The 11,865-nt window shown below is 39.0% G+C and overlaps 1 protein-coding gene across 1 annotated transcript in view; it reads left to right on the forward strand.

Moving 5' to 3' along the window:
- The window catches only part of lrrc38b (leucine rich repeat containing 38b), a 53,281-nt gene extending 41,761 nt beyond the window's left edge, over nucleotides 1-11,520 (forward strand). Inside the window, exon 2 of the mRNA XM_036559631.1 lies at nucleotides 10,960-11,520. Coding sequence (XP_036415524.1) covers nucleotides 10,960-11,207 — 248 coding nt within the window. The 3' untranslated portion in view covers nucleotides 11,208-11,520. The remainder of the gene's footprint in view (nucleotides 1-10,959) is intronic.
- Nucleotides 11,521-11,865: the final 345 nt, after the last annotated feature.

Consider the following 11,865-nt stretch of genomic DNA (forward strand, 5'->3'; position numbering starts at 1 on the left):
CACTCGAAAGAGGCCCCGAATATTCTGCTGTAACTCCCGTTAGGATGAAGCAATCTGAACGAAAAAATGCACTACATACCTTGAGGCATGTGTAATCGATTGCATTACATGCGATGCTGGAAGTGATCTCAGTTTTCCGGCAAAACCATGAAGGGGTACAGGAGTATGCACCCAGAAGTTGCAAACAGAGGTTAAACGTCGCGACAGCTGTCCGGCGCCTACCTCATCGCTCCACGCAGGGGCGTCCTGGCTTGTTCGAAGCTCCATATACTGAGGAGCTCATTGCACGTTGTTTCGTTTGGTTATTACAGAATATCTGGGGCCTCTTTCAAGTGAATCTCCCTGTATATAAAGCATAGTCTCTTGTCTGCTGGGTGGATTGAGAATGAAAGAGGATTTTCAAACGTGGCTCAATCCCTCTTAGCAAACTGCAGAATCCAGGACTCAACAACCGAATGGCTATCGGAATTTATAAACATGCCTGTCAAGTTTTGTTTCGTCTGTTCAGAATTGGCCCTTGGTGTTTGCCATGGCTACATTTTCTTTTTGGGAACTGACACACTTGAGTGATTGAGTTTCATTGAGTTTCCGAATGAGTTAGCGTAGTTTAGGAGTTAGTTTTGTGCAGTGTTGGCGCACTATGACCCTTCAGTCTACCACTCTTTGCACATCATTTCTTCCAGCTAAAACTCTCTCCATTCACAAATTTAAACAGCTTGGCTAATCAACCATCCAAGGTAGACCTATGAATTTTACATGGGCGCCAGACAGTAACTGCTGCACCATTTGAAGCAGAATGGAAAATTCAAAGCTGGTGAATAAGAAGATAACTAGCTTTGTCCAAGGATGGCTAAACACACCAGTGTTTTTCCAGTTCTGAGAGCAGAAACATTTTCAGGAATATCATGGATTGTATTAAATTGGACTAAGAAATAATTTCGGATTTTGCATATCTGTACATACATACACTGTATTTGATTAACAGCGCATTTTGACCCTCATATGTGTATCGTTAGACCCCTAATAGATAGATAGTTAGATTCGTACATGCATACATACAAACATAAATAAATACATACCATTAGCTGGTAAATACCAGAGTTTGGCCAATAAAAACTCTGCAAGACCGATAAATTAAAATCCCGCTGGACACAATGCCCAATAAAAACATTCGTCCAAAGTCCACGTAAAATTGTAAGTGGAAACCTGTGGCTATGCTTCCATCTGATGTTCTGTGGATGGATAAGAAAATGCCCATAGACTGCTTCCATTTCACTGGAACTCATTGCAGTGGAACTTGCCTTTTTTTGCATATCGCTGTTGTTGGAAGAAAACCTCATATCTCCAAAATGGTAACTTTACAGGAGATGGAAAAAACATACTTTAGTTTTAATGTAAGTCAGTGGAACCAGACTTTTTTCCAAGACATTTTGGGTCATTTCCTTTAGTCCATTCATCATGACACACACAATGCAAAGGACAACAGGTATTTTCAATCTTTGAACAGTAAGAATAAAGAGGAAACACTTTAAACCATCTCCCTCCACCAGAATTTGCTCACAGGTAAACAGGTGCAGGATAAATTCTTTAGTTTTACTTTTGATCATTTTTGAGTGTTGAGTGTTGTTCATGATTGACAGCTGACATTGATGATTGACTTTTGGAATCGAATTGTTTAAGTCTAGATCTCTTGTGCTTTTAGCCAGAGAATGGAGGTAGTTAATGCCAGAATAATATAAGGGTTCACGTAATTTAAGCTGATGTCAAGCTAACACTGATTAACCCCATCAAACATAGATATGCAGCTAATACTTTTGTGATCACAATCACATTTGATGGTGTAGTTTATGGTACAAAGACAATATCACTGATTCTTCCCAAGACTATATAATTTTATGATTATCTAGTGATTTGTGTGCATTTTGCTCCTATGAGGTGTATGCTGTTACAGTATTTACAAGACAATTATAGAAGTTTGGATATGTTCTCGCTGGCGATAATGCATATTTAGGACTCAAAGATAACTTATTGATTTGGTATGGATCAATAACTCTAAACAAACTGACTTTTTCTTTAATATCTAAGCCATAGCCAGCATTAACTGCTCATACACATTATGCTGAAGGAATGTCAACACTATGGCCGTAGTACGCTTCTTCCAGGTTTTGCAACTCTTATCTAAACAGACTACAGAATAAGGAAAGCAGCTTTATGTGTGGTTACAGTAGTGGTTGTATAATTTAGTATTTAGTAATTTAGTCATAGCAATTGATTTAGTAGTAATAAGTGGTGAACAAATGCAGGTGATGGCAGCAAAATTAGGCTTGCCTAGTCTTGTTTTAAATCCAATTGTGGTGGAGTGATGCATGCAGGGCATGATAAGCCACAAAATACCCAGAGAAAATCTATTTTTTCAGACTCTCCACCATTTTACTGTTATCAACAATACATTTAACAACTCAGAAGGTGTGTTAGGTTCACTGAGCATTTTGGAAAACAAATAAAATGACTACACTTTTGCATAGACATTACAACCACTGGTTCCTACCATGTTCAAGTATGCCTCAAATGTGAAAAACCAGTGGCATTCCCCTTTGACTGAATCAGTGTTAGTTTAGAACTGAAAACTGCAGGACGTATATCTCCAGGAGCGTGGCTGGGCAGCCATGGAGCAGAGCCTACCTTTGAAATAAATGAGAAACAGCTACTGTCTTTCTTGGAATGAGTCCTGAGCTGTGTGCCCTTGGATAGTAGTTTTAGAGAGAAACAGCATTTCCAGCTCTATGATGGATGAAGAAACTTCAAATCTGCCTTGTGATCTGTGCTACAGAACTTTAATGGGTTCATTAATATCCTGATCAGGTTTTCCCACCTACTACATGTACGTAGGTATACATACATACACCATACAGGCATAACATTCTGACCACCTCCTTGTTTCTACGCTCATTGTCCATTTAATCAGCTCCACTTACTATATAGGTGCACTTTGTAGTTCTACAGTTACAGACTGTAGTCCATCTGTTTCTCTGATACTTTGTTAGCCCCCTTTTACCCTGTTCTTCGGTGGTCAGGACCCCCATGGACCCTCACAGAGCAGGTACTATTTGGGTGGTGGATCATTCTCAGCACTGCAGTAACACTGATGTGGTGGTGGTGTGTTAGTTGGTCTGAGTGGATCAGACACAGCAGTGCTGCTGGAGTTTTTAAACACCTCAGTGTCACTTCTGGACTGAGAATAGTCCACCAACCAAAAATATCCAGCCAACAGTGTCCTGTGGGCAGCGTCCTGTGACCACTGATGAAGGACTAGAGGATGACCAACACAAACTGTGCAGCAGCAGATGAGCTATCGTCTCTGACTTTACATCTACAAGGTGGACTGACAAGGTAGGAGTGTCTAATAGAGTGGACAGTGAGTGGACACAGTGTTTAAAAACTCCAGCAGCACTGCTGTGTCTGATCCACTCAGACCAGCACAACACACACTAACACACCACCACGTCGTCAGTCTTACTGCAGTGCTGAGAATGATCCACCACCCAAATAGTAACTGCTCTGTGAGGGTCCAAGGGGGTCCTGACCACTGAAGAACAGGGTAAAAGGGGGCTAACAAAGTATCAGAGAAACAGATGGACTACAGTCTGTAACTGTAGAACTACAAAGTGCACCTATATAGTAAGTGGAGCTGATAAAATGGACAATGAGCATAGAAACAAGGAGGTGGTCATAATGTTATGCCTGATTGGTGTAGATGCCATGCCAACCATGTCAACAGTGCTGCTATCTTGAGGCAATCAGTACTGATGATACTATATAAAGAACTCAGAAAGTTGTATAGGATAATATAAAGGACATATTGTAGTGATTAACACTCATGTTTGTGTGATGTATAGATATGACTCTGTGTTTGATTAAGCACAGAAAACTGGTCTGATTGGTGTATTTGTTTTTTGCTCTGGTTTTATATAGTTTATTTCATTTTTTAACCTACACAGGGTATTCTAACTTGATGCAAACTGTAGTTAGCTATAGTTTTATTTACACTGTGTAAATTAGTTAGGAAAAAAGGCACCACAAATTTAACATACCTTAACGTACCTTAACATACCTTAATCCCGTCCTTCTTATGTCTGTTATCAGCTTCTATATTTTATTTTAAACAGTTCATGTATAGTCAGCTGGTAACTAATCACAAATTTAGCACCATGTAAATTGGATGTTGAAGTTCCCAGTCATCAGTGTTACAGCTGATTTATTATGGGAGCTCATCATATCTCAATACACATGTATTTGTTTACAAGCAGATTGTTTATTGCTCCAACATGGAGGACGCGTAGACGTATGCCTGTGGTGTGATGTACATATGTCTGTGGCATAATACCTCCGCTATGTTGACCATTTTCTTTGGTGCATCTACTTACATTAGTTGTCATCAGACATTGTGGGTTCCCAACCAACCCTTTCATTTCTCATTGCTCGCTAGCAGCTCAACACAGAGTCTATATATTTTACATACAGAGAGCCAACAGTGTATTAGCTATTCTGCTAACAATGTTACAGAGAAGAGCATTTGATCTTTCTATCTGTTAATTTATAATCTCTGAAGTAATTTCCATTCCATTGGAAGAATCTGTTTATCTGTCTATACGTACTGTATGGGCAGAAGTATGTGGACACCCCTCCTAATTACTGAGTTCAGGTGTTGCACTCTACACTTATTGTTAACATAAGAAGATGCTCAGTGACTTTAAACATGACACTGTCATAGGGTAGCATCTAGAAGCACCAACAACTCAGCCACAAAGCAGTAGATCACACAAACTCTCAGAGCGAGGACACCAAGTGATGAAGTATGTAGTGCACAAAAATCGCTCATCCTCTGTTTTATCACTCTGGCTGTTCCAAAGTCTCTGGAAGCGACATCAGCATAAGACCTCTGTGTTGGAAGCTTCATGAAAAGGGTTTCTGTGGCTGAGCAGCTGCACACAAGCCTTAGATCACTTCGAGAATGCCAAACCATATGGAAAATATATTCCAAATGTATTTATCAAATATGTATTTGCAATGTATGAAAATGGCAAAAATGTATTTGTTAAATATAATGTTAAAATATATCTGTTTGTATTAGTTATTATCTGTGTTCAGTTGCTGTAATGAAGGTTCCAGATGTAACTAAACGTTCTGACTTCTGTGATCCGCACTGTACTTTACATTAACCATGTACGTCTGCAGTCAGACTCTCACACACAATGTACTTCACATAAACAAGATATCAGATCATAACTGCATTTTCACAGAGTATCAATACCCACAACTTTCGCTTCTGTCATGGTAAAGGATCATTTGATCATATTTAAAATGAAGAGACTGGAACACAAATTCATTTCTAAACGTATCAGACAGTGAAGAGGGTCAGACAGGATTTTGGGTATTTTCATACATTTTCAAATGGATTTCATAAACACATTTACATACAGTTATTTTTCTGTAGTACATTTCTATGTATAATATTTCCCCATACATTTAAAACTAAATGCATTATAAAATATATTTGGTTTATATGGTAATATATTGTGAAATATATTTCAGTGTTTGGAATGTATTTCAGCATGCATTGCGATTTATTTGACATGTATTTCAAATATATAAAATTATATGTCCATATATTTTTTCACATATGGGAAGCGAGTGGTGTAAAGCACACCTCCGCTGGACTCTGCAGGATGCCAGGATAGCGATACCTACTGGAATGCATAGTCCCAACAGTAGAGTTTGGTGGAGGAGGGATAATGATCTAGGGTTTTTCAGGGTTTGGGCTTGAGCCCTTAGTTCCAGTGAAGGGTGATGTTAATTCTACTGGGACTGTGCCTCTGAACACCATGTTGGTCCATAAAGGCATGGAGTTTGTTGTGGAGGAAGTCCAGTGGCCTGCACAGAGCCCTGACCCTTCCAAACAAACATTTGGGTAGAATTGGAACATTGATTGTGAACCAGGCATTCTCGTCCAGCGCCAATGCCTGACCTCACAATCGCCCCAAAAATGCTGTAGAAAGCTTTCCCAGAGGATTGGATGGCAGAAGGGTCAATTCCATATTAATGCCCATGGTTTTGGAGTGGGATGTCCAACAAGCTGACATAGGTGTGATGGTCGTATGTCCACATACTTTTGGCCATATAATCTACCTACTTACCTTACCTGCCTGTCTGTATCAGACGGACATTGCTTGAAATATGCACAGCTATAATGAGACAACATACAGTCTTACAATCTCTCCATCCCTCCATTTGCCCATCTGCTTGTTTAGATAGGATTATCACTTTCAGCAATTACATAATCAGTCTTTAGGGCATTTAAATGACCATCACTAATATCCCCACAACAACTGTTTTCCTCCACTTCATCCCAACAGAAGGTACAATATGTATTCAGTATTAAAGCCTGTGTCTGTTAGAATGTGCTGGTAATGTTGTTGACTGTTTGCGAGTAATTTATCATTTCAGTCAGTAGACTTTTTCATATTGTGCCACCTGCTCTGATTGCACTGTTTTTCCAAAAAGGTGTCTGGAAATGTTGTTTGACTCAGGCGGAGGTTGCAGCATGGCAGAATCCTATGAGATGTATCATTACAAGGTTAAGCTGTCAACCTTGAGGAATATTTATCTCTGAGAAAGAGAGATTAAGATCTCATATTCTTCCACATTTTCCATCACAGCCTTCACATGAGTTAGAATCCGACCTCTAGATAAACAACCATGATAGAAAAAATATCTCTTTAAACAGTCACGACACTCTGGTGTTTTTTTATTAAAAACACAACCTATTTAAGGCTGTGCATTCCAGTGATTTTACTAAGGTTAAGGCACAACACAAAGCAGAATATCATAAAAAACTGATAAACTACATGTTCAGTTATTTTTTTAAATATTATTTATATGAAGAATAAATACAGTAATCATTCTAACACTGATTACTATTTATCTTTTTATTTATTTCCTTTTATTTAATTTATCTTATTTTTTTACTATATTTGTTGTTGTTGTTATTATTATTATTATTATTATTTTTCCTTCCTTGTTCAAATGCTGGGTTTTATCTCTTTCCACTTGACTGAGCCAATCGAAGTTTTCAATTTTTTTTCATTTGGAAGTTACATTTCAACGTCAATGATCAGATTCTCCGATTTGCATCTTCGGTGACAAAATGATGATGTAGACAGATTTTCGAACATAAAGGGTGATGGCAGTCCTTTGCTGTTTTGCACTGGGGGGAAGTGTAAAGCCCTGTTCAGTCAATTAAATCTGACCTTGTAAATTGTCAGCCAATCATATCAGACCTTGTAAGCTGTCAGCCAATCATATCAGACCTTGACACCAGAGACGCTCTGCTGAGCCATCAACGTTAGTAGTTTGCACTCATCGCTATTATAATACACTGAAGTTCTGATGGAGCTACAGGCGTTTAGTCCTTCATATAGTGGCCTTACAGAGAAATGCTTATACTGCTGCTATAGCTAACCTTATTAGCATTAACCAGAGCTGCTGTTAAAGATCTTTTTCTGGATTTCCGCCTCTGGACACTTTCTGCTACAAGATGAACATATAAGACTTGCAGCATGAGCTTTTATCGCCCAAGCATTGTGAAATAAAGTTAAATGAGTGGAAAATAGAAAGGGTCTCCTAGCTGGTCAGTTGTGCTAAACAAGTGATACCTTGTTCTGTTTCAGCTTAGTTTTCTGCTTTAAAACATTGAAACTGCTGTCATCAGTGGATTTTGATTTAAAAAACCTTACTAATTTAAAACATGGAGATTCATGAGTTGTCTAGATTGACATTAGTCGTGGGCTGGAGGTTAGGGAACCAGCCTTGTGATCGGAAGCTCGCCAGTTCGATCCCCTGAGCCGACAGTACGTGACTGAAGTGCCCTTGAGCAAGACACCTAACCCCCAACTGCTCCCCGGGCGCTGTGGATAGGGCTGCCCAGCACTCCGGCAAGTGTGCTCACTCCTCTAGTGTGTGTGTTCACTAGTGTGTATGTGGTGTTTCACTACACAGATGGGTTAAATGCGGAGGAGTAATTTCCCCATTGTGGGATTAATAAGGGTCACTTAGCCTTAATCTAATGTCTGACAGAAGACAAACATTTTCTGTTATTTTGCTTTTTTAAGAACAGTATACAGGTCAGTTGGTTTCATACACTTCATGTCCAAAAGTACCCAGACAACCATTCTAATTAGTGAATTCAGCTACTTTTAAGTGGATCAATTGCTGACACCAGTGTTCAGCTTGTATTATCTCTATGGAAAAGCAGTGCTAATTAAATGGGATGATGTGGAACAGCCATACAAAATGCCTGATCGGTGTATAGAAGATAAATGGCAGGACAGTCCATTTATTATATAACGATCTTTGTACACAAAACACCAGTTTGTTCATGATACTCAGCTGTTTCCTTTCCCTGATTGTACCATGTTACACGTTTTACACCAGTGATTTCCATCTCCCCCCTGAGGATCTCTGTAGATTTACCCCAGTCTTAATGACCTTGATTCCCATCTTTATTCACATGCAACAACAGTCTTTTATACTTTGGATCCTCCAACGAAAGATGTCACTGCATTAGTTTTACAGCCAATTAAAATTCTGAAGGACCTGCTCACTGACAGATTTATCACGTTTCTGCCCTATACAATGACTGATCAAGGTGTTTCCCACTAGCAATGCCATAAAATTGGGCTATTTCTGGGTTCTGACATCTTTTCCCCTCTATAATAATGCAAATGATGAGCCTGGTGTTTTTATTTCTGGCTGATGAAATCTAATCAGGGTGCTGGCAGCATCATCACACAAGCTGGAAATGCACCGACAAGGTTACGAAGATGTATAATTCATTCAATTTAGTTTCAGTTGTTGATTTGCAGGAAGAAAAAAATAGCATGACATTTTTTTGTCTGAAACGGCTTAAACCTGACTAATCACAGTACCAGTCTGCAAAAAACAGGCACAAGTTTGGGAAAACCTACTCTTGGAAGGTTTTTCCTCTTTATTTGTATTATTTTGTAATTTTTAATTTTTTTTTTTATTTGTTGTTGAGGCATCAAAACTATTATATGTGCAACAAATTAAGAATTACTCCATCAGAAATATCAACCTTCTTCCTAATAGGGCTAATTAGGCCCCCAGCTGCCCGTTTTACCCATTTCAATACTCATTTTACCATGCCCTCGTCAAATAGGGCTCACTGTTTACCTTTGGAGGAATTTCCAGTGCCGTCTTAAGGGTCTCTCCCTTACTTTCGTAGCTCAAGTGAAGTTCGTCAGATAAGCTTTCAGAGGGGCAAAGGATCGAGTGAACACAAGTATCGACTTTGGCAGCAGAGCTTGCAGAAAAATCATTGTGATCTGACAGTTTGGATTCCAAACGCCTAAAAATGGTGGGCCAAGTTTTATGAGCAACAACAATAAAATATTTTAAAAGACCTAATATTTTAAAACTTTAAGATTATATTTGCTCTTGGATTTAAGTAGCAAATTAGTCCATCTGTTATTCATGACTGCTGATACAACTTCAGTGCTCTGCTAGCTTGCTAGTTAGCAAGCTAAAGGCTACTCAGCTAGCATCAACAAAAAGAGAGATATTTACATGGATAGTTGTTTTGTGTTTAGTAGAGTTATGTTCAGATTTCTTCTCAAAAACCATTTCGCATTACAGATTTGCATATCTAACTAATTCACTCAGTGAGTCTAACCTAACTGAGGGCAACTATTTTCCAATTGAACTTCACCATTTAAAATGATTTCATCAGCACATTTCAAGCATTTAAGCACAGTCAGCTTTTTACAACCATAAACTAGTTTTAAATGTTGAGAAAACTAAATTTACGTTGTTTTCCAGAGCCTCTAACATTGATTTTAGCACTTTTAAAATCACAACCATGAAGGGATCTGACAAGAGAGAGTCAATGAGTACAAACTTATTTTATTATTGTCAATTTATTGTCTAACATCTATTTCTTTTATTTCATTAACTCATGTTTTTATTTATTTTATCCTTATCTGCTTACTTGATTAGTTACTATATTGTAATTTTAATCGTTTATTGATTTAACAGTTTATTGGTACTTTCTTATTATTAAATTTTACTTTTATACATACATACATCATCTAAACCGCTTATCCTTCTGGGTCACGGTGGGGTGCCTGAGCCTATCCCAGCTGTCATTGGGCGGAAGGCAGGATACACCCTGGACAGGTCGCCAGTCCATCGCAGGGCAGACAGACAGACAGATTCACACCTAGGGGCAATTCAGCATGTCCAATCGGCCTGACTGCATGTTTTTGGACTGTGGGAGGAAACCGGAGTACCCGGAGGAAACCCACGCAGACACGGGGAGAACAGGCAAACTCCACACAGAAATGACCCTGGTCACCCGGCCGGGAATTGAATCCAGGCCGTTCTTGCTGTGAGGCGACAGCGCTACCCACTGCACCACCGTGCCGCCCTATTTTACTTTTATGATTCTTATTATTTAATTATAGCATTTGATTTATTTTTTTTACTGTACAACTTCTCAATCCCTGATTCCTGTATTACTCAGCTACATTGTCAATGAGGGTCTCTCTTAATGTATTCAGAGTTTAAATAAAGGTTGACTGATTGATTGAAGTACCTTTAGAAGACTTCAGGATTATGAAGAATGTACCATCTTAGAAGTTAAAGTGCAAGTAAGGATTTTGAGGTTCTAACGAATGTTTCAATGTAAATAAGATGCGTAAAGAACCTTTAAAAGGCTGGAGAACCAATACATAATGTAAAGGTTCTGTACCAGTTCATTTTTTTCCTAGGACTGTACATCTGTGCAAAGAACCATTTAGAAAAAAGATTATCAGTTCGGTCGAAACATTGCACGACTACTGAATATAACAAATAGCGTCAATGACTTGTGTTCTTCTCTCACAGGTATAGAGAGCATGGAGTGCTCCTTACCGATGGACGGCCGTCGCGTGCCTCTCAGTCAGCTCTCCCAGGACAGTTTTCGGGAGTGTCAAGTCACGCTGACCCTCACTGACTTCCTCATTATCATTTTCTCCGGCATCTCCGTGTCGGTGGCGGCCATCATGGCTAGCTTCTTCCTGGCCTCCACCGTCCACTGCTTCCAGCGCTGGAGCAAAGGCACCAAAGGAGAGGACGAGGAGAACGAGGAGTGAAGAGGAACTGTGACTGAAACTCTACTAAAGTTAGGATAATCTGAATGATCAGCTCTACAGTTAGAGCTGAGATGCTGGATAAAGGAAGGAGGATGTGGCATCTTTGGTTGATAAAAGCAACACAACGGTATTACAAAGAATGGTTGATCACCATTGGACAGGTATTATGGAAACTAGCCATAGTATTCAAATTTCTATGTGCATTATTATGTTTATCCTGCCATTCAGTGTTACAATTCGGTGTCTTTAGTAAAGTATTTCACTGAATAATGATAACAATAGTCAAAATAAAATTTTAAATCACCTAAAAATAACCATGCCACTGTTTTATTCTGCCAAATTAGCACAAATAAGCAGCTTCAGTCCTTGTTTGAAGCAAGTTGATAGAGATTATGGCTGACATACGTAAGAAAAAGTGCATGAAAGAAAGATTATAATAATATCTCGACATTATTTGGCCATTGCAGTAAGATTGAAGTCGTTTTCCTGGGTAGATCCAGTAGATTCTTATATTAAATTCTGAAATAATCATGCAAACTTTAAAGTGGCGAGATTTCTAGTTTAAGTGAGTAGCTGTGTCAAATACTGCACTTTAACGTGGTGACTGTTTTCCCTGCCAAAGATGATGTTTAGGAACGAGGGACAGTGACAGAGAGTC

This window comes from Colossoma macropomum, unplaced genomic scaffold (genome assembly GCF_904425465.1).
Source record: "Colossoma macropomum unplaced genomic scaffold, Colossoma_macropomum, whole genome shotgun sequence".
NCBI classification, from domain to species: domain Eukaryota; kingdom Metazoa; phylum Chordata; class Actinopteri; order Characiformes; family Serrasalmidae; genus Colossoma; species Colossoma macropomum.